The 20,999-nt window shown below is 51.8% G+C and overlaps 9 protein-coding genes across 9 annotated transcripts; 4 read left to right on the top strand and 5 right to left on the bottom strand.

Moving 5' to 3' along the window:
- Window positions 1-624: 624 nt before the first annotated feature.
- TrAtP1_001353 (uncharacterized protein) lies at window positions 625-2,097 on the top strand (the record flags this gene model as incomplete). Its single annotated transcript, XM_066110958.1, has 5 exons — window positions 625-759; window positions 1,290-1,415; window positions 1,717-1,722; window positions 1,951-2,021; window positions 2,085-2,097. The coding sequence occupies 5 exons, from the start codon at window positions 625-627 to the stop codon at window positions 2,095-2,097; spliced, it is 351 nt and encodes a 116-aa protein (XP_065967031.1).
- A 4,442-nt stretch (window positions 2,098-6,539) lies between these two features.
- Window positions 6,540-6,886, bottom strand: TrAtP1_001352 (uncharacterized protein; the record flags this gene model as incomplete). The annotated part of the gene is made up of 2 exons (XM_066110957.1): window positions 6,540-6,707; window positions 6,764-6,886. 2 exons carry the CDS (start codon window positions 6,884-6,886, stop codon window positions 6,540-6,542), a joined length of 291 nt encoding a protein of 96 aa, XP_065967030.1.
- A 543-nt stretch (window positions 6,887-7,429) lies between these two features.
- On the top strand, window positions 7,430-9,775 carry TrAtP1_001351 (uncharacterized protein; the record flags this gene model as incomplete). Its single annotated transcript, XM_014086121.2, has 4 exons — window positions 7,430-7,680; window positions 7,756-8,182; window positions 8,254-8,466; window positions 8,537-9,775. 4 exons carry the CDS (start codon window positions 7,430-7,432, stop codon window positions 9,773-9,775), a joined length of 2,130 nt encoding a protein of 709 aa, XP_013941596.2.
- A 489-nt stretch (window positions 9,776-10,264) lies between these two features.
- On the bottom strand, window positions 10,265-13,749 carry TrAtP1_001350 (uncharacterized protein). The gene is made up of 5 exons (XM_014086122.2): window positions 13,177-13,749; window positions 13,028-13,114; window positions 12,867-12,943; window positions 10,909-12,794; window positions 10,265-10,841 (listed from the first exon to the last, which is right to left on the bottom strand). Exons 1-5 carry the CDS (start codon window positions 13,230-13,232, stop codon window positions 10,653-10,655), a joined length of 2,295 nt encoding a protein of 764 aa, XP_013941597.1. The 5' UTR covers window positions 13,233-13,749; the 3' UTR covers window positions 10,265-10,652.
- Window positions 13,726-14,305, bottom strand: TrAtP1_001349 (uncharacterized protein). Its single transcript, XM_066110956.1, has one exon. The coding sequence runs from the start codon at window positions 14,255-14,257 to the stop codon at window positions 13,892-13,894; it is 366 nt and encodes a 121-aa protein (XP_065967029.1). The 5' UTR covers window positions 14,258-14,305; the 3' UTR covers window positions 13,726-13,891.
- A 305-nt stretch (window positions 14,306-14,610) lies between these two features.
- On the bottom strand, window positions 14,611-15,093 carry TrAtP1_001348 (uncharacterized protein; the record flags this gene model as incomplete). Its single annotated transcript, XM_014086123.2, has 1 exon — window positions 14,611-15,093. The coding sequence occupies one exon, from the start codon at window positions 15,091-15,093 to the stop codon at window positions 14,611-14,613; it is 483 nt and encodes a 160-aa protein (XP_013941598.2).
- A 512-nt stretch (window positions 15,094-15,605) lies between these two features.
- On the top strand, window positions 15,606-15,824 carry TrAtP1_001347 (uncharacterized protein; the record flags this gene model as incomplete). The annotated part of the gene is made up of 1 exon (XM_066110955.1): window positions 15,606-15,824. The coding sequence occupies one exon, from the start codon at window positions 15,606-15,608 to the stop codon at window positions 15,822-15,824; it is 219 nt and encodes a 72-aa protein (XP_065967028.1).
- Window positions 15,825-16,754: 930 nt separating this feature from the next.
- On the top strand, window positions 16,755-18,877 carry TrAtP1_001346 (uncharacterized protein; the record flags this gene model as incomplete). The annotated part of the gene is made up of 2 exons (XM_066110954.1): window positions 16,755-16,938; window positions 17,241-18,877. 2 exons carry the CDS (start codon window positions 16,755-16,757, stop codon window positions 18,875-18,877), a joined length of 1,821 nt encoding a protein of 606 aa, XP_065967027.1.
- A 432-nt stretch (window positions 18,878-19,309) lies between these two features.
- Window positions 19,310-20,357, bottom strand: TrAtP1_001345 (uncharacterized protein; the record flags this gene model as incomplete). Its single annotated transcript, XM_014086125.2, has 2 exons — window positions 19,310-19,908; window positions 20,051-20,357. 2 exons carry the CDS (start codon window positions 20,355-20,357, stop codon window positions 19,310-19,312), a joined length of 906 nt encoding a protein of 301 aa, XP_013941600.2.
- Window positions 20,358-20,999: the final 642 nt, after the last annotated feature.

Below are 20,999 nucleotides of genomic sequence, written 5' to 3'. Positions count from 1 at the left end.
GCACAATTGGCGTTTGCCTGATAAGGATCTGATGCAGGAGCCGGACCGCTCTTCAATAAGCGGCGCAGCTGTATTGGAGAATGCAAGCACAAGTATCGCTACAACTTGGATGCCTGCTCGGCAGCGGTCACTGCCCTACAAGGGGCGGCTGAACGAGCCTGTGCCAGCCTAAAAGTGTGCTCGTATCCAGCGTCGTTTTCGTACGGCTACCAATGAATGATGAACAGTATAATCAGTATAATGAATTGATGCCATTAATGCAGAGGAACAAGGCACGAGCACCAGAGAAGGGACAAAGGAAAGAATTGAGAATCCCCGAGGGCCAATGCTCCAAAGTGTCTGTTTGAAATTGGAAATCAAACTTGTAAGTTGCGTCGAGCAGCCGCTGGCCAAAAGGCAAAAAGGGTGCTGGCTGCCCACCCGTTTTGCAATTCCCCAGGCTATTGAGCCACCATTGAAGCACCCCATCCAGTGTTTGCCTTTGTCGCTACCATTCATCTGGAAATACGGAGCACATGCCAATGCTAGGTACGGGTGCTGCTGCTGCTAAATGGGCGCCATGTCGTTGGCGAGCTCCTCCAATGTCTTAGCGCTATACCTCGATTACACAATTTCCCGCTCGCGATGGAGCAGGTACCCGGCTATCGCGTCCTTGGCTCGCACCGTCGCAAAAACGCTCGCACCCACGTCTACGCCGCATTCCGCCTGGCACCGAGATTTTTAACCTCAACTCTACTTTCGCAGGACGCTCTGCCATTGGTAAATCACGGCGCAGACGCTCGCGGGAATGCGTTGCGAAGGTCCTAGCGACTAGGCACAAAGCAGCCTTCTCTTCCATCCGTCGGCCGAATCGCTGTCCCGTCCTGTGTGGCGGCGCGCCTCGAATCTCATCTCTCACATGCGGCCTCAAAGCACCTCGCATTTGCATTTGCATGCTCGTACCTACATATGGCCAGCGTGTACCTACATCCGCGGGTGCCTCTCCTCATGTGCAGAGCACGGGGTGCGAAACGCCTGTGCGTGCGTATCACGCACTCTCGACTCGCATGCACCGAGTGGCCTCCAAGCAGCCTGTAGCCGTTTGCTCGTCCTTTGTCGCCTCAAATGTCTCTCGTCTGCAGCATCGCAGCTTGGGCGGCGAATAGCGCCCACGCTCAAGCCCACCCGCAGGGGTGGCGGATGAGATTCAAATTGCAGCATCACCGAGAGGCTTCGACACCTGATCCGATTGCCTCGCCCTGTGCCTTATCGCGCTTCGCTTTGCTTCCCCCATTTCCTCGTCCCCACAGCGCTATGCCCGTGGTGGCTACTCGCCGCTCTCCGGCTTCAGCATCAGCGCGCAGCGCCTCTCCACAGCAGGCAAAACGACACGCACCCAGCAGGTGAATGGCACAGCTTTAAGCTACTGGCCAGGGGTCCGTGCGAAAGAGAAAACTCGAGGCCATCGCATGTCGCAACCCCACATGCCGGCCCAGTACCCCAGCGAATTCCTTCAGCGGCGACCAACCAGCTTGCGCCAGAGTCGCTCTAGACGGAGAAGCGATTCACAGGAGGTGCCAATATACACTAGATGATAGGGACGCGTCTCGTACAGGTATTGCTTGGCAAGCTTTGACAAGCTTGGCTCTCGGCCGGTATATCAAGCTCGGATGATTGCCGCATATATACTACAGAGAGCTGCTTCACAACGCCAAGATGCTTTACCTCCGTACCTAGGACGTGGTAAGCTTGCCTTCCAACAGCATCGATATAGAAACCGTCGAGGCCACGTGCGCGTAACGACCAACACCCAGCCACAAGAGCACAAAGCTTGTTGTTGGTGCTGATGCTTGTTTTGCATGCGAGCAGTCAACATTGGCAGCAGACCAAGAAGCCTGCCAACTTTGGGGCATTTTCATTGCCTACTAGGCACATGTATGAAATCGACAACTGACAGCCTGTCGATTGCAGCGCACTCGTAATCGAATGCCTGCCTCTACTACTGCCTGTGGTACCAGCAGCGTGGTGCTCGGAACAACAGGGTGAGGACGGACCTCTTCCAAGGCCTGCAACGATATCCTTGCGTGTTCTAAAATAAAAAAAAGGCCGCTGCAATGAGGGCGCCGCAATGTCAGTCTCGCTCGGGGTTCCGACGTTATTCGCACGAGCACGGCGCTTCCGGTAATCGAAATTACGAGTGCGCAGGGCTGAGAGATGCATGTTCAGCCTACGCATATCGGTATGAATTTGCGGGAACTTATCCGCAATCAAGGGATCAACCCCATGCGAGCAAATAGCTATACTACAGTGCAGGTATGCTCTTAAACGCCGCCCAGCATCAAGCGTCAAACGCAGCGAAAACAACAGCTGAGCTGACTTCATTTCGGACCGTGAGAGGCTCCATATTTAATGCTGGGTGATAATCATGATTATGAAGGAAGGATCCCAGCTCATTCGGAGAGAAGTTTAGGTCAGCCTCACTGCCAGCTCTAGGGTCCTGGAATGTAAAATTGTTGGCTTGTTCCTGGTGTCTTCCACAGGGTACTTTTACTTGCTGCTATTAGTGATGCGTAATCTCATGCCTCATCCTTCGTACCGCCGGATGACTCTATAAATTCCTCGCACAGTCAGCCCTGAGATTAAAGGTCGATTATGAAATTCGCCCGCCGCGTCACCTAAAAATGCGGATGGGATCGGTTCAACATCAATGGCGAGCGTTGATCGGATCATGCTGTATCTTCTGCCACCTCCTAGAAACGGCTGCCCGTCTGTGTCAGCCGCGCCCGCTGGCAAACTTTACAGCTTAGTCGTTGCGATATCACATCACTCAGCTTCTTCGGTACTCTCCGCGTCGACGCAATACCTACAAGTACATACACCCATGATGACCTGAGAACGGTAGTACATATACAAGTACAAAGCGCGTAGGTACAGCATGGAGCATGGTACGAGTCCGCCGCCGATCGCCCTGAGGCCAATGTCACCAGCCAAGACCAGTGCAGCACGACGCAGCCGGATCGAAGCTGGTGGCTTGTTTTAGAGCCAGCCATTCCATCGATGTAGGGGAGCCCCTGGATCCAGCACAGCCCGACAGGGAATGCACGTGGTTCTGCCAGAATCATCAGCTCCCTCCAATCAGTCGCCTCCAGATCCAGCCATCCATTGACGGCACGGAGAGTGTGTGAGGCACGATGTGACGGGGCCCTTTTGACAGTTCACTTTCATCTGTCGAGGAGGGTGGTTACTGCGCTTCTTTGTGGAAAGGCCATCCAAAGGTATTTGAAGGATTCAGGTGGCCGTGGTCGAGGCAATCTCAGCCTTTTTGGCGGGCACAAACTTGCCCTCCCCCGTCCCTCTCCAGAGCAACAAGGCATTTACTGTACCAGGGCTTCTCCATCCAATGGACTCGACTCAGACATTTGACTGCTCAAGCTTTGTGGAGACAAGCCGTAGACCATGGCACTTCATCCACAAAGATGGAGCCGGCAAATGCCTCAACAAGTCCAAGTTTTGGCCTTCTTCTCTCCCGCGCCTGTATCCTCTCCTGCAAGACACTGTGGAAGCGTTCTAGAAATTGCTTATACACAGGCCCCAAAATGAGAGGCGCTTATTAGTTCATGAGAACAAGAAAATAAAAAAGAAAAAGTCTCAGATCATCCCTGCATAGACGACTTACTCGCATATTAATAGCAGCATGTCGCAAACTTGCAGCCGAAGGGCTAGTCAGTTCGCCCATTATCGCCATGAACCAACCGCAGTTCCCCAATCCCATTCTGGCTGGAGTGGCGGTTTGCTGCTTGCTTGGCCTCCGCTGAGCCGAGCACTAGAGAGCCCAGCATTGCGACGGGTTGGGGGCTTTTTTTGTTTTTTTTCCCTCGCTCGCTAGACAAGGGGGTCTTTGGAGACATGGGATTAAATAGCACCAACGGCCGTTCGTTAATAGCAATGACAATAGATAGTGGGAATGAGACTAAAACACGGAGCACACGGTTAAGGGCGGAACTCGTTGTTAGTGCCAGCAGCACGGAGTATCACTTTAACAAGTCTGAGGCTAACGTGCTCGTACAGGGTATTATACAGGTGCTGGATATGAATATGAATGGTCTCAAAACTTCATCTTCGACAAGAAACTAGCGAGATCGGGATTTCGGAAAGCACCAATCATTCTGGTCCAGCTTCAATGATACATGGCTAATCTCTCACGTCCCAGCAACGACTGACTGACATTCAGCTTCCAAGGAACTGCCCTGCGGCGCACGGTTCACCTTGCATGAGCTCAAAGTCGATAGAGTGGGCACTCGTTTATAAGGTAGGGAGGGTGCTCGGGCAGTCAAAACATCGTAGCATCTATACGGGGTAGCGTCAGAATCATCTGCCACAGTAACCGTCGTCCCTCCACCTGGTTTAATACCCCCTTTCCCACATTCCGAATTGTCTCGTCGTAGCCTTATCAAGAGTTTATGCGTTCCAGGGGTCGCTTTGCGTGGTCTTAAGAGGGCGTATATGGGCTGCCCACTTTGCAATATTAGAGGGGCCGATAGCCGTGTGCAACTAGGTATGTACATGTAGGTATGGGTGATATGCTGCTCAGTTACCTGATGAGCAATGTAGCTAAAGGCAGTTAATTGTCCGATCCGCAAGGTGAAGCCATGTATGTATAATACTTTTTTTCTTAATGAGGACGTGCTGGACTTGAAGTTGTAGAGCCCGTAGTGATACCTAATGATGTATTTCATACTTGGTATATTCTGTTTAGGTAAACAAGAGTATGCTATTCTGACAGACATCGACATGTATGTACTACAGTAAGCCAGTCTCTCATTTAGTCAGTGCAACATAACCACGTCTGCACAACCCCGTCTACCCCATTAGAAGAAGATCGCCGTGGAATTATATCTGCCTGGCTCCCTTCTTCTTTGGGGGGGGGATCTGTGCTCATCTTCTCTCCGTAGCTGGTGATTTTCGTCAAAACAAGGATATAATGTGTTTGCTATAGCGCCCCTCATTTTGTGTCGTTTCAAGTCTGTGCGAGTCGCGCAATATCTTGCTCTGTTATCATCGGTTGTACAATTCTGGGCCAATGCCGGTCATGATATAAGTAGGTACTAGTATTATAGGGTATGTGTACCGGTACATAATGTCTGGTGTCTTTGTTCTATCCCTCTCCCCCATGTAAATCGCCCGTGCGAGGTAGACTGAGATCGATCTTGGCCTTATTTACCCTAGACATCATCAGATGAGACTAAGGAGCCCATACCTGCACCCTCCCGAATAGCAAACCGGGACGGGCGAGTACAGCCGTGTCTGTGCTCTGTACGTGCTGCGTACTCGAGATGAGGCGTTCGAGGAAATTATGATGCTGTTATCGTGCACGTTGCACGTCCTTGGCTCTGCTGCTTCTTTTTCTTATTACCACTGCAAGTTGGTCGCCTTTCATCTCTTTTGTTTCAGTGAGATTGGAGTCCGAGGTCCGCTACGCAGCCTGGTTACATCATTGTCTTGGGAGGCAAATGCACACACATGCTGCACAAGTCATGGGCATCAAAGGCTGTGCCACGTTACCTTTCGATCATGAGCCGAATCAACCCGGTTTCTCTTTGTTCCCGGCAGTTCATTCATACCAGCCTGCTTCGATACAGTAGAGAGACGTTCAGCCCGGTGGCTTACGACCCATCGTCTCTTGAATTCATAGGTATCCCTGATGTCGGGACAGATGGACTGACTACTGTTGCATGTATAGCATCTAATGCACAGGACAGGTTAGCGGAGCTATAAACTTGTGTGTGCTCTCCAGATAGACAGGATTCCTCAAAGAACATTAGTCCTACGGCACGCGGGGTCTTGGTATACCACGATCACGATATCCGCGTCCCACCCAATCATCACACGGACATGTCGATGCCGTCAGAGCAAAAGGAAAGAAAAAGAACGGTAAAGAAGTCAAATATCGCCGGCAGTGGCGTCACAGAAAACGGATGGCCTTCTTAATGCAATGCAAGACACGCTGGCAGACTAGCATCCAAGCTTGCCATTCGCTGCCGCATCCCTGCACAGCCCGCAGCCAAGAGAGATCGGTAGGGAAAAAAAGGTTTGGGAACGAAGAAGCGAGGGTTGTTGACGTGGAATCATGTCGCCCTGTAGGAAGAGCTTTTCTCCCTTGTCCTTGATTCTTGTTTGACTCTTGGTCCTGCATCCAGGTTCATGCTTTGGCTGTTTCTGCTCATGGGGTTCGGACATGGATCGGTCATGGTGGGTGCTGTGCTGAGAGCATGTCTCGTATGCTGCCATGAGCCGGCCTGGTGGTGTTCACAAGACCATCACCACCATCACCACCATCGCCGTCAGTGCTTATGTGGATAATTGATCTGGAAACAATTGGCTGTCACTACATACAAGCACTTTTGTTGGTCTCATATAATCGCCATACTAGCAGTCTTTACATCTGCTCTGCCTCAGGTACCTCTGCACGTGACGCCGTGCATCAAAGTTGCAGAGAGGACAGCATCTTTGTAGTCCTACTTCAGACAGTCCAAATATCATGAACCATGCATCACAATCAATTATTTGCCGGCATCAACCTTTCCGTGCTCACACCGATACCTGTTCCCAGCAATAAAGTTTGGCGCCGCCTCTGGTTTTCGTCCGCTGCGGTGGGCCTCTACGAGTAATCCAAGCGCAGAAGCCACTCCCAGCAGATCGTCTCTGCTCTGCACTCTGTATGGCGGGTCCTGTCTGTACAGTCAGCGCTTCAATCTCACCAGCCGCAGCCCCAAACCACACCGACTGGCTGATTGGAGGCGGTTTCAGAATCACCAGAGCTGCGTCTATACAGCCAGTCAACAGCCACATTGCCTCGCCAGCTCCTTTCATAATAGAGCCTCTCCTCAAGGACTCGAGCCTCGTCCATTTTACACGCAGCCTGAGCTGAATTGACTTCGCCGTCAGTCCAGAAATATTCTCCATATACAAGTACCCTTGTCCGGCTCCAAAACCGCCAGGGATCCCCCGCCACTGCCAATTCACCTTGCAGGAAGACAAACGCGCGACCATTCTGCCCCCCCCCCCCCTTGACTCTGCGTCCGAAGGCGAACCGATCCTGTCCTTTGCACCAGGTTTCCATCATCGTGACAGAGCGACAGCCGAACCGAACCGAGTCTGAAGTTGCGAGCGGCTTACAACTCCAGACCTGTGTCAATTTCAACTCCCGCCTTTTCGCCACACCGACTTGCTGTGCCAAATACCCAGTCTTTGCTGCCACCGCTTCTCCGTCGAGCGAGCCACTCCCAGTGACGACTGCGATCCGGCCGATTTCCCCGAATCCAAAAGGTTCGAGGCCTGCCGGCAGCTGAGCTTGCCGGAAGCGCATGGCATCGCCATAGCGGCGCTGAGCTGCAGGATATTCTTCTCGGCTGGCCTTGCATCGCGCGCATCAGCGATACCAGACGGCATCATGAGCACCGATAGAATCAAGGTCCCGCCCAATGGGGTCGAGTTCAAGACCATCTTGTCGCCAATTACCCCTACGATACCCACCACACCCTTCCTGACCAGCTTTACGCCGTTGGTGACGGTCGTTGGCTTCCATCATGCGCGGGGCCCCGAGGTTGAAAGCTGGTTTGGAGCCGAAGAAGGCGTTGATCCGGCCGTCAAGTATGGATGGACTCTGCTGCCGTTCATGGCGCTGAGCGACGGAGCGCATGCGTATGTTGACAATCCTTGTCCAAATTGTTGCACTGCGAATGCCAGGACGGCTCGCTGACTATCTGCTATCAACAGCTCGGAAGAAGACTTTTCCTATTTCACGTTGCTACGACCCGAGACGGAGCATGAGCCGGCGACATCGCTCTTTGGTATATCATGCACTCGCCAGCTCGATTCGTCGCAGCTTATCAACCGGCCTGCCGATGTAACTCGTTCAACCGTCCAGAAGGCGGTTGTCGTCATCGCCGACAGTCCCCAGTTCTTTGGCATGCTGAGACAACGCCTGAGCGTAGTCACACAGGCATGGTTTGCGCAGCGCGAGTTTACAGATGTCGAAATCTTGCACAGATTTCAGGAAAGCCTCGCGGATGAAAAAACCCGGGGTATCTTGCAAGAGGAGGCGCAGCGAGATCAGTACCTGGGTATGAGTCTGCGCGAGCTGATCCACGAATTCAAATGGCAGGCTTTGGTGTTGCTCAAATGCTGCCTTCTTCAGCCCAAAGTCAGTATTAGCCACGCTCCTTTAAAGCCATTGGCGGATACTTGCAGCTCGTGTGCTAACAATCAATGTAGATGCTTTTCTTCGGATCGAGGTGTGATCGGTTATGCATGGTCCAATTCTCTCTTATTTCGTTGATACCCGGACTCATTCGAAACCTTCAAGATTGCGCGGATCCTGAATTAAACAACCACGAAAAGAAGCTGGCGCAGGCAACGAGTCTGCAAAGCAGTAATCGCAATTCACTCCTCACGTTCATGGGACTGCCATTACAGATATTTGGTAAAGTACGTGCTACAACCCGCTCCTAAGCTCCCTTGAAAAAAAGGTTCTATTCTCACACGCAAGCAAACTTAGGGAAGCATGTTTGGCCCATATACCCCATTACAGCAGCTCGATCTGCTGGCCGACGTCGGCACCAAATCATACCTCGTTGGAAGCACCAACTCGCTTCTTCTGCAACAAAAGGACCGCTATAGCGATATCATCATAAATCTCGATGACAACACCATTAATATTACATCACCTTCTTTGAAAACGGCACTGGCGTTGACGGCGGCGGACAGGAGATGGATCGACAACTTAACCCACGCAGTCAATGACACTTGGGACGAGTCCAACCCAAGCACACCAAAGACGATGCAATATGCCGGAAGCGAAGAATACATCAGAGCCCAGTTTGAAGCCTACATCATTGGACTTATATCCTCAGTCAAGTTCCACAACTATCTCACCACAAACGCCGCTGCCCTTCGCAACACAGCAGAAAGCGATCCCGCCGTTGACTTTGGCATTGACTGGGTGGACGCGTGGGCACGCACAGAAAACTATCGCATGTGGGACGCCCACACCGATACAAATCTCTTTTCTGTCTCTGAGCCGAGGCACCCCTGTGCCGGTGGCCTTACTATCGAAGATGTTCAGAGGCGCATAGCGGAACAAGTAAAAGATCTTCATCTAGACGAACGCCTCGCTCAAGGTCGTGACATTCTGGGACGAAACTTTGCTGCTGGTCGAGAGAAGGCGTCAACGATGCTAAATCGGTTGTACAACGACATGGAGCAGATGCGTGAGGCCCAGCGCCGCCGCGCAGAAGAAGCTGCCAAAGCCAATGGAGCTAATGGCAACGGAAACAGCAATGGCAATAGCAATAGCAACGGCAACGGCAACGGCAACGGCAACGTAGACGCCACCAGGGCGCCAGACACACCGACTGTCAGCAGCAGAGCAAGCGCTTACATGGCAAGCTGGACCTCCTGGGCCGGCGAGAAGCGCAAAAACAGCGGATGGGGAGCAAGCTGGGGTAAAAAGAAGGCCGGTGATCAAACAGCTTCGATGCCCACGAGCCCCATTGAGAAGGACTACCAGTTTGTCAACATGATGGGCTCGCGAGGCAATTCAACAGAAGCCTACAGGCCAATGACGCAGGGGAGTTTCAGCGAGAGCATCCTCTCCGCCGCAGACAGCGACCGGCCTGGCACGGGTTCCTCAGGCGCCGATGCGTCAGCCCCTCTGACACAGTATCCCAGGGAATTTGACGATGGCTTCCACGAAGAGTCGGTGGTTGGCAATGGCGGAGCAAAACTCAGGGATTAGAAACAGTTTTCTAATGTGCAGATCAAAGAGGGGAGGCTGGTTGTTTTTGTCTTGTTGCGTTTTTTTTTTTTTTTTTTTTTTTTTTTGCGCTTCCTTGCTGTTATAGCTTGCTTGTTTTGTTCATAAGAGCAAATTAAAAGGAAGCATGACTTGGATTTTTATATATAGGTATATAGATAGACAGCTTTTATGTGATGTACGAAGCGGACGATGGAAGACGCTGGTCAAAAAAAGAGAAAGAAGAAAGAAAGCAGTAGGGAAAGAAAGAGCTAGGGAAATAACAGGACATGATGAATGAGAAATGGTATTGATGGGCTTGGGCTGCTGCATTGGAATTGGACAAAAAGGTATTGTAACCAGATGAATACATATATCAAATATCTATGCTACATAAAGCACATAAAGCATTATAAAGCCAGTCTACTCTGTAACCTACCACACAAGACACATATTTCAGACATCAAGGCACTCGACAGACACATACAGAATCCAAGTCACAGATCCTCTATTAAGCTACCATAGGCATATCACCATAATCACCACCATGAAGAAATAGAAGAAGCCAAGTAAAGAGAAACATTTGCACGTAAAATAGAACATAAAAAGAGAAGAAGAAAAAACGGGCCCATGCCATAGCACCACTCCTGCTAATTCCAATCCCAAGACAACCTGAAAAAGAATCTACGGATGATATAATAACCGATTTGGTAGTGCGGGGGAAGGGGTAGTAATAATTTTGTTTTTCTTTCGGCGATTAAGCATGCCTATATCGATGGCGAAAAAAAAAAGGGGGTGAAAACGTGAAGCAAAGAATAATGCCTGTTAACAAAAAGCTCCGTCAAAGTTCTACCGGAGGTAAAATAAAAAAACGAATAGTTTATGCTAAGTAGCCCAATTCATCGTCGTCCAGACGCTCTAGATACTCCTTGTCCAGGAGAATTTCTATGCACTTCTTGATATCACCGACCTTGGGGACGAAACGAGAACGGATCTGGTTGATGGTCTCGCTCACTAATTGCGTGTGCTTCATCTTCTTTCGAGCCTTCATGATACGGACAATCGCAGACTGTTGAATGTGATTAGCTTTGATATTTCATGATATTTGAGTGGGAGAGGGGAATAAGCTGGCTTACCTGCAAGACTAATTTGCGGTCCTCTTCGATAGTCTTGTTCGTCTCGACCTCTTCCTGCTTCGCCTCCTTGACACCACCAAGGTTGAGATTGACTCGTATCTTTTTGCTCTTGAAATCATAGTTGAGGCGGAATGTCTTGCCAGGCCCAGGCTTGTCGCCGCCCTCCATCAGCAACACCTTGGCCTTGAGAATAACAGCCAGTGCCTGATCAAGCACCTCCGAGCTCAGCTGGGTATTGGCAATAATTTCCTCGTATGAAAGTGTATCCTTGTCGTTGAACAAGAGGAGGATTGACATCTGATAGATTGAGACCTGGAAAGTGTAGGGCGTCTTGCTGTTCTTACAGTAGCCGGCTTTGACTTCACCCTTGCAAAGATGCCAAAGCCAGGTTAGCTTGCGGCCATCATGCTTGTGCTTGTAAAATCGAACGAATTTCTCAATTTCCCCATTAATTTCCACGGGCGGAGTAAAGTGAGTGCTCGGTGGCGTCAATGGCCAGAAACCAGTTCCCAAGATGGAAAAGGTTGAGTCTACAGCCTTTGGTTGTTCGTAGCTCTCTAGATGTTCTTTGAACTCCTTGTTCAAATCCTTGGATATTTGCATATCTTGGAACATGCGCTGAAGCTTGTTGGTGTATTCAAAGCCACAAGCCTCTTTCAACTTGGAAATCATGCTTGTCTCCGCATCATCGGATGAAGAGTTGCTGTGCACCAGTCTCCTGGCCAGCATACGGGAATAGAACTTTTGGAAGACATCCTTGTCCTCAATGTACTTGAAGACGGTCATGATCTGAGACAGCGTGCGCTCCAGATCGGCCTCTTCAATGCTTGTGGTGCTCTTACGTAAGAGAACATCTGTGTACTTGGCCAGCAATTCGGGCGATTTGTTGGAGCCAGACTTGCACACCTCGTTCCGATTGACGAATTCACGGCAGGCATTATCCAGAGACCGTGTGAACTCGGGTTCATCGTTGAAGGCTCGCTTGACCAAGCCTTGGTACTGAGTGTGAATCTCGAGGAGGGCATCGACATAGACCTTGGGTTCCAACTTGTCTCCTTCAGACGACTGCACTTTTTGAACAGCGGCCAAGCCTGCCTTTCGGACATGAGTCTCAAATCTCGTGCGTAGTGGATCTAATCCATCGGGGATGCGAGATAGCAAACTATACATCCTCGCCATATCTTCTTCCCGATCATTGTCCAGGAGCACCTGGAATTCTTCCCGGAGGAGTGCCGAATGATCGGCGATGAGAGCCTGGTTACAGCATTTCTTCAGGGGAATGGCAATGTCCCCGTGCAAGTACATGTTGACACGCTCCTCTTCTTCGGCCAATCGCATCTCTGCCTTCTTCATATACTCAACGACACTATTCTCAGCAACAAACTGCTTGGATTCGGCTTGGTAGAATTCCTTGGTTGCAGCCAAAAAGGGTCGTTCGAAATGGAAGCGGTAGACGTCGAGCGTGGACTTGGATGGATCGGCCTCGTCCAGCCCGAGAGAGACAAACGAGTCAACGACCTGTTTAATCTGGCCGTACTCAATGGTCTCACCACTTCTCTGCTTCTCCACCAGTTTGAGAACGGCATCCATGACCTTTTCGGATACCTGCTCAAAGAGCACCTTTCGCCATTGAACAAGATGCAGGGTGTACACATCGTATATGTTCTTCTTGCCTTCGTCAATCTCGCGTTTGACCCAGTGCCTATTAAGATACTGGAACAAGTGGTGAATATATTTCGCAGCGACGGTATATCGGTTCCACTCTCGTATGTAGTAGGACAGCAGGGCTTCGTCTGTATGCGATTTGGACGACTGAACGAGGGCCGCCAAGTGTTTCTGTAGATATTGGATTAGATGGTTGTAGAGATCTTCACCTAGCAGATGAGCTATTCAACGAGAAGAAGCAAAGCAAGTTAGCGAGAGTTTCACTTCAAAGGGGAGGTTGGATGCAGACGAACCGCCACGATGACTAGTGGTCATGCTCGGGCCACTGAGGCCAACGGCTTTTTGTGAAGTGCAGAAGTTATGGACGGCGCTGTGACAGTGTGAGCAGTCGGGTTCCGAGTGTGAGCGACAAGGCAAAGCGAGAAAGAGAAACAAGGTTCACGGGACCACGTACGTATACACTCCCATGTACATTTGCATGTCCATGCCCTGCTCGAGATCGGTCATGATTCGGGTGATGCCATCCTCGAGGTACTTCCATCTGCAGCGGCGGTCAGTATCTCGCCAGCGGCCTGTATTGCCCGATCATCGGCTCCGACTCACGTTGCATTGATGTCCTCACGGTTGGGAACCGGAGGCATCCCCATTCTGGTCACCATCGTGAAGCGTAGAGCCTGAGGCGGGGTGAAGAGTGACGCTCTGCGGCTCGCGTGGGTGGATTGGCTGGCGATGTATGCAGCAGACGGGGCCGCCTCTTCAGCTCGGGATGATGGACGAAAGGAAGGGAGTGCTGGAAATATAGAGCAGCAGAGCCTTGCGTCGATGGCAGCGCCGTGATGCGTTGGAGACAGGCAGCGGGCTCTCGGGAAGCCTGTTTGGGCGACGAAACTCAGCGGTGATGCTCACGCCTCAGCCGGAGAGGCAGTGGGTCGCTGTACGGGTCAGAAACGGGCAGATTCACACGCGGCTGGGGCTCGACGCGAGGGAATAAAGGGACGAGAGTTTGCTGCTCCCTCGACTGGACTCGCCGCAACGACCACGATGGGAAGAGAGAAGGAGGAGGGAAGAAGTCCAGGGAGGCTGCGAGGAGCTTGGCCAAAAGACGTAATGATGAGGGATCAATCAGGCAGTAAAGCCAAAGCTGACTCTGCTGTGCTGGTGCTGGTGCTGGTGCTGGTGCTGGTGCTGGTGCTGGAGCAAAGTGCAAGGTGCAAGGCTCCAGGAGGCTGTAAGCGGTTTAGCGCCGGTTTCTGCCTTGTCCAGCCGCCTTTTTCTGGGCCGTCTTTGTGCCTGTTGGTGCACTGGAAAAGGGACTATTTCACTGGAGCTGCCGGCTGCTGCCTTGGACAAAGGGCGACGATGGTCGTAGGTGGAAGTCAAGGAGAGGAAGCCGCACAAAGGCGAGGAATAAATACTTTTTTAGGGTTTCAACAAAAACAGGAATTTTCGAGTCCATCTTCTGTGGCTGCTTCTGTGGTGACCCGCTGTTGACCGCGCGGCGGTGGTACGGAATAATTAAAGCCACATGAAGTTTATACCAAACCTCCACTCGGGATATAATTGCCTCTGCTGGATGTTGAGGACCTTGATTGAACATGGCAGCATTTTTTTTTTTTTTCTTTTTTTTTCTCTTGGATACAGTCACATCTACTAGATCTAGTCGGCACCCTCTGTTAGATATCATACCATCTACTGCAACTGCTCACAGAACTTTACAAGACAGATAAGTAATATAGTGTAATATATTGATTTCATGTACATGTATCAAGGTAGTACAAGTAGTAGCTGGATGGTATATACAAAGGCCATCTAAGTCATCAAATCTCGCTCATTTCGCAATGGTTATGCATGTTAATCCCACCGCTTTTGTAACGCCATATGGGGCCTGGCCTCCCAGAGATACTGAAACGCTGACAATGAGACCCACCCATTAAGAACAGACAAACCAAACCGTATATATGATGTTCGTACAGATGTGTACGCTGTTGATGCTTTTCAAATGCACCGTTTTCTGACACTTCTGGCACGCTGGCACCCTCATCTAGTTTCCTCCTCGCGGCCCCCCAGCCGGTCAACCACTCGGAAAATATTGACAGTCAAATTGACAGTCCACGCGACAAGGCCGAGAAGCATGACGGATGCAAGGCCCTCGGATAGCCCCATAATATCCTCGTCCCCAAATTCGTGGTAGATGACGTGCTCAAACGCCAGAGCTGTGCATGCTGACTTGAAAATGATGAAGAACAGGTCAAGAAGTATGAGAGACATCTTGGAAAAGGCAGAGCGTAGACCAATAGGCTTCCCCGTATACTCGTCCCATATCATATATCCGTTGAAGGGGATAGATACGCAGTCCACCACAATTGCAAATACAGACTGCGTGCGCTCAGCGCCATCGCCTCGGACCCTAGTGTCCTGCTCGGTCCTGATGGCAATCGCCAAGGCTACTGTGGACATGATGATGACGACCAATCGGAAGAACAAGGGAGAGAAGGAGCCATTCAATATTTGGCGCCACATGCGTTTAGAAACTGCAGATTTGCGCCGCTGGTCGTGCTTATGGTCGGCTGCGCTCAAAGGCAACTCCGATTCCTTGTTGAAGTTGGGCTGCAGCCGGTTGAGAGCCTCGATGTCGATGATTTCGCTCTGTTCGTTCCGCGGGCGTCCCCAAGCCGACGATTGTATGAATTGTGCCCACGTGACGGACGGTTGTTGAAACGCCGAAGGATGGGACGAAACAATCACCGGTTCGGCGGATCGAAGGTGGTCCCATTTCCTGCCTCGCGCGTCTGCCCGTCCATATTTGAAGAGGTGTGGTATGCGGCCGCGCTCATTCTGGGGAGGACCCAGCTTAGGGTCATCCCAAGAGACGAACCCGTCCTTGGAGACTCGTCGGTGAGGTGGCTGAGGGGTGGAATTGCGCTGAGGCGCGGCAGAGGGCCGAGGGGGGATTGAGCAATCGCTGCTGCTCGTCGGTCATCGGTCCATGTCGCCCATCGTTGGTAACAACCCAGGCTATGAAGAGAGACAAGATGTTAGTATTTGCTTCTGGTGACCCGGAGACGCCGGTCAAGTCGCAAACTGATCCTTACGGGGGGATTGACCGCGCAGTACGCAGGCGAGGATTTATAAAGTCTGTAGAGGTGCTCGTGGAAGGCGGAGATCTGGACGCGGACGACGGCCCAGCCTCCGCCTGGGGCGTCGAAGACGTCATCGTTGTTTTCAGTGATGGTAATAAAGATGCTGTCTGAGGTCTTGTTGTAAGTGAAAGGCGGCGCACACTCTTGATGGACTCGGGCCGGGGGAAAAGGAATCAGCAAAACGGCAATTGGCGTTCCAGGGAGGCGCCGCCTTGTATAGGGAGACGTGAGGCTAGAGTAGCATGTTGGATGAAGGGGTGTGAGGCTTGACGAGAGTGGAAGCACGAGGTGCGGCGACAGGCTGGAGAGACGCTGGGCCGATGGTCACACGCTTTAAGGCACTCTGGCAGGGCATGCACGAGGCACGCCTGCCAAGCCTGTCCGGTGGAGAGAGCTGCGAACAGGGGGAGCCGTAAAGCGCGAAAAGCATCCGCAGCGGTGCTAGCACGGGCTACGGCTAGCAGCAGGCTTTGAAGGCCGGGATGTCGAGGCTCTCGGCGCAGCTGGGCCGGCAGAGCTCCATATTCTCCGGGACTACAACAAACGGAAGGGAAAACACTGCTGGAGGCGCTGCTGCTAGGGCCAACCGGAGCTAGCCCTCAACTCACCGCAGGCACTAATCGGGGCGATCACAAGCTGTTCCGGGTGCCGAGAGCCTCTGGGCGACTGGGTCCATGATGCTGGAAAACAATGGCAAGATGTCCAGCCAGCGCCGGATCCGGGTGGAGACGCTCCAACATGCATGAACTTGGTGCCACGGCTCACCACCTTGGACAGCAATACGACGGAGGTACCTGTCAACTTGCATGGGGCAGTACCTGTACGATGGAAGTGTTTTACGACAGCTGCATGCAGAAAGATGGCTGGGTTTTTCGAAGCCCTCTTGGCACCGCCAGGAGCTTGGAAGCACTAACAGCACCTAGCGAGCTCGACTAGACCCTCCACCTTGAATTTTGTTGCTCCATAATCCCATCTATGACGGCACAGCTACCAGCCAAGTCGGCGGTACGTACTGCCGCGGTCCATTCAACACGTCACCTGATGGCGCGCGCCTGTTTTGCTCTTCCCGCCCAGGCGCACCAGGCTCTAGGCGCTAAACTCGCTGTGACGGCGACGGTGACAGCTGGACGCGGGCTCTTGGGCGCCAAGCTGCAGTCCAGTCCAGTACAGCCTCGTCTGGATAGCGAGATTGGGGGATATCCATCAAGCACCAGCGTCGCTTTGCGTGCATTGTTTGCGCTGCCGCACAATCATACTCTTTTCTTCTTCTCCTCCTCCTTCCCTTCTTTATTCACTTCTTTCCTCAAACTTCTTACTTCCTTAATCGAGGCGTGCCTGGTTATCGCCTCTTTCTGTTTATCTTCTACTTTTTTTTAGTGCTTGCATTTGGCGCTGTCACCGCTCGATCCTTCCCTCCCAAACACTGGCTGGCCATCCATTCAATTCTTCTTCATCGCGCTTCTTTAAGCAGCACAATTCTTTTTTCTTCCTCCCTTCTTGACAGCTCTTGCGGAAACACTCCCTCAGCCGAAGCATCTCGAGTGATTCCAATTTACTGGGCCGACCAGAATAGCTGCGCCCACCCGGTTTTGTTTGCTGTTGGCGCTCTCGCCTACACAATGAAAAAAGCAGCAGCCATGCCGGCGTCGTTGAAGGAGCGATCAAGTCGGCTGCAGATGTTTGCTCGCCCCAAGTCCGACAACGACGTCAACATCATCACGAACATCGACGTGCCCACAACTGCCGCAGCGCAGCAGAACCGCGAACCAGGGCGCTACCAGAGCTCTGGTCCGGGTCTCGCGTCCGTTGCTGAGCGAAGGGAGCTGGCAGACAGCGCTCGAGTGCCTGTGCCGAATGGAAATGCTCGCCAACCTGCCATACACCAGCGGAGATTCAGCCAGCCACCGCCCGAATCGGTGCAGCAGTCTCATTCGCAGTCTCCATCCAGCCGCCATATCGATATCTTTACCGGCTCCCAATTGGGCGATAGCTTTATGAATTCAGGCCTAACGACGCCAATGTACGAAGCATCAGAAGCCGAGCCGGATACAAAGAGGAACACTATTGCCGTTCCTGCCACTACGTCTGCTGCTCCCATTATCAGAGCTCCTCCTCGCTATAATTTCGACAAGAAGTTTCCTTCCAGCGGCGGTCTCGCCTTTCAGATTGGAGAGGATCTGCGAATGAAGGTGGTGCCGGTCTCGGGCACCAAGCATCACAACCCCTCCTACATGAATGACGGCTTCAATAGAGGCGCCGCCAATGGATATAGCAGACCTGCCCCGCCCTATCGAACGAGCTATACACGGCCAGATTCGTCGCCGGAAAAACAACCCAATCTGGCAATGCGTGAAGTTAGGCTTCGGCATGTGCCAAGAACGAAACAAATCGACTATGACGATGGGCAAAAGAGGAGCGCATCCCCTGCATATGACAGCAGAGGGCGTTTCACGAGGGATAGAGAGGACACTCGCCCTGTATCCAGATTCCAAGGATTGGCAGAGGTTGAGATGGGAGGCAGAAGGATAGACGTGATTGATGAAGATGAGAATGGAGACCAAGATGATGGCACATCTACCATAGGTGGCCGGGAGGATGGTCGAGAAACCCCGCGGATGAAGAGGCATCTCTTATCGCCACAGCGAGCTGTTCTTGAAAACGCCTTTACAACAACGATGCCACCTTTTAGGCCGTCAGTGCCAAAGGATAGGAAGCGGAGAAGAGAGAGCCTTGATTATGATGACATGGCTTTGAGCAACATGAACTACGCTGAACTACAAAATGAGGCATTTGACTTTGACCCCTCCAAGGTAACGGCACATGTTGGCACAGGCGGCGGTGCTGATACTCTCAATGCGAAACTAGAGCAGTACCAACACCAGACTGAGAAAGAACAACACTCGATGTTTAAGAATATGAATGCTGATGACTGGGAGGAAGCTGGGGACTGGTTTGCTGACCGGTTCGGCGAGATTATGCACAAGCTGAGAGTGGCCAGACGGAATAAGCGTCGAATGATTCAAGAATTTGAACAAGAGGCAGCCTCTCGGGAAGAAGATGTCCGGGTGCAGACGGAGACGATTGACCAGAAACTGGCCAAAATGAAGCAAGACGGCCTGCGCGTGGTCAACGCTAGGGAGGGGAGCCAGCAGGTCGGCAAGTGAATTTTGGCTGTGGGTGATTGAATTTTCTTTAATTTTCGGCATTATTTGTCACCGGCACTTTGAAGCAGGAGTTGGGCGCACTCGAATCAAGTTTTGTTCTTAATTTTACTCTTTTCTCTTTTTTTACCCATCATGGCCAGCGCTGGCCGTGGCCTGGAGTACAGCTCTGAGCCTAGAGGAATGGTAGCGAGGCAAAAATAAGGCGTTGAAGGGCAACGAACGGTCTAAAGATTGCTGTGGGATATCATGGAAATTTCCTAGTTGGGATTTGGTCATGTTGCGTTATCTAAACTTGTATTAGTCTCTAATTGAAGACACTATGTAGAGAAGGGAGAAGAATAACACATTTTTCATCCTTTGCTCTCTATGCCACTCTTCCCATGTTCCTATATGGTCACTGTTATTGTGTCGTGATTCTCCCTCCGCCTGAGCTTAAATCTCAACCACCTGCTTCACCTTTCTATCGCGGCCAACGATCATCCTCAGCTGTGCCCCGGGCTTCTCCGGCAAAAGCCCATTCCGCAGCCCCTCCGAGTAAAGTTCATACGCCGGATAATAAGCATCCACAAACTTGATGACCTGTTCCCTGGTCATGCCAGCGTCGGGGTCGCCCCTCGCCAGGCGGAGATGCTCCTCCTGCTCCTGGCGCCAGTCGTACACGTACTCGATGTTCTCAGAATCAATGTGCAGAAACGCGCCAAACATGTCAGTCACTTGGTCGTATTCCTTGAGCTTCTCGTTGATGGCTAGCAGATGCTCCAGACGATGCTGGTGGAGAGTTCGGCTTGGAGATGTATGTTTTGCCGTGATGGCGGAGGGAGGGATGGGGCGGAAGCCGACGCACCAGCCTTCGAGGATGATGACTTGGAGAGGAGGAGAGTTGCTGCTGTGGTTGATGGGTATCCATGATGAGGAGGGGAGACGGTCGCCTTGGCCGGAGAAGAGGGCCTTGTCGTATTGGGGGAGAAGAGTTTGTTCGTGGCGGAGGAGGGAGGAGAAGACGGATTTGAGGAGGGGGATGTCGTGGGTGCCTGAGATGGTCAAGTAAGTTTGAGAGCTGGGAATATAAACTGAGTAGCAATTTCGTAGGGATTTGAAAATTCCTCATGAGGTGAAATGCAAGGCTATTCTAATGGTATATATTGTATTGATGGTTGCGTGTAAGTGACATACCTGGCTCTCCACGAACCTGCCACAGCGCATTCTCAGGATTCGCCCTCGCCAGGGCCACCTGGTCCTCGTGCGTCAGGTAGAAGTCGTCAATGCTGCAGACCAGCGTGGGGATGCCCTCTTGCTGGAGGGCTGCGGCGAGGGGCACGACGAGGGTGGATTTGCCGACGCCTTGGATGCCGTTGAGGCCGATGATGAGAGGCGGCGGCGGCTGCGACGATGAGGTCTGTTGTTGTCGGTGCAGCTTGAGGCGGTTTAGGATAAAGGGGATGCATATTGGGGATTTGTCGTCGGTGAATGGAGGGGCCATGATGTTTGATGCTTTTTTTTTTTTTTTAATGTATGAGTTGTATTGAAAGCTGTTTTTATGTCTACCTGTATAAAAGGGATATGATTTTCTACATGGTGCCGCTATGAGAGGAGCGGGTAATACTGCGCCGTTGCGGTAGCTCTAATATCCGCTTCGGAGCCGGTTGATTGATTGATGAGTGTGCGTTTAGCTTCTAGGCCTAGTGCAGAGGGAAGATTGTGGAGAGGCATTGCCTGTGTGTACTAGTAGTAGCGGTATATATAGATGGCCTGGGGCATGCGATGCTTGTGTGATGATGGCGATGCATTTTATAGGGCAATTGGGCAATGCAGAGCCATGATATACGATGGATTCCAGGGTATTACATCACAGGCCGGCAAGCAGCGGTAGTACAGCACAAGCCATATTCTGATCCAACTGCCAGACAGACGGCTGACATGGACACGTGAAGGCCACTTGCAAGATCAAGCCCAGCATCGATGCACCAATACCTGGGGATACCCCGGATTCCAAAAGCATGTGAAGACGCCTCCATGCTCTCTCTCTTCCCCATGTCCCGCATCCAGCCTAGCGCTCGCTCCCCGAAAACCCCCTCGGTCTCGGTCCAAAATGGCGGTTGCTCCAAGTTGCACGTACCCGCTC

This window comes from Trichoderma atroviride, chromosome 1 (assembly GCF_020647795.1).
Source record: "Trichoderma atroviride chromosome 1, complete sequence".
In the NCBI taxonomy this organism is placed as follows: domain Eukaryota; kingdom Fungi; phylum Ascomycota; class Sordariomycetes; order Hypocreales; family Hypocreaceae; genus Trichoderma; species Trichoderma atroviride.
This window is presented reverse-complemented; position numbering and strand designations above follow the sequence as displayed.

Bases quoted from the DNA above. Each gene is read 5' to 3' on its own strand.
- TrAtP1_001349 (XM_066110956.1), bottom strand. From the start codon at position 14,257: ATGATATCTAACAGAGGGTGCCGACTAGATCTAGTAGATGTGACTGTA.
- TrAtP1_001350 (XM_014086122.2), bottom strand. From the start codon at position 13,232: ATGGTGACCAGAATGGGGATGCCTCCGGTTCCCAACCGTGAGGACATC. The intron at 12,944-13,027 runs GTACGTGGTCCC...ACACTGTCACAG, and splicing joins ATGTACATGGGAGTGTATAC to CGCCGTCCATAACTTCTGCA. The intron at 10,842-10,908 runs GTAAGCCAGCTT...CACATTCAACAG, and splicing joins ACCGCAAATTAGTCTTGCAG to TCTGCGATTGTCCGTATCAT.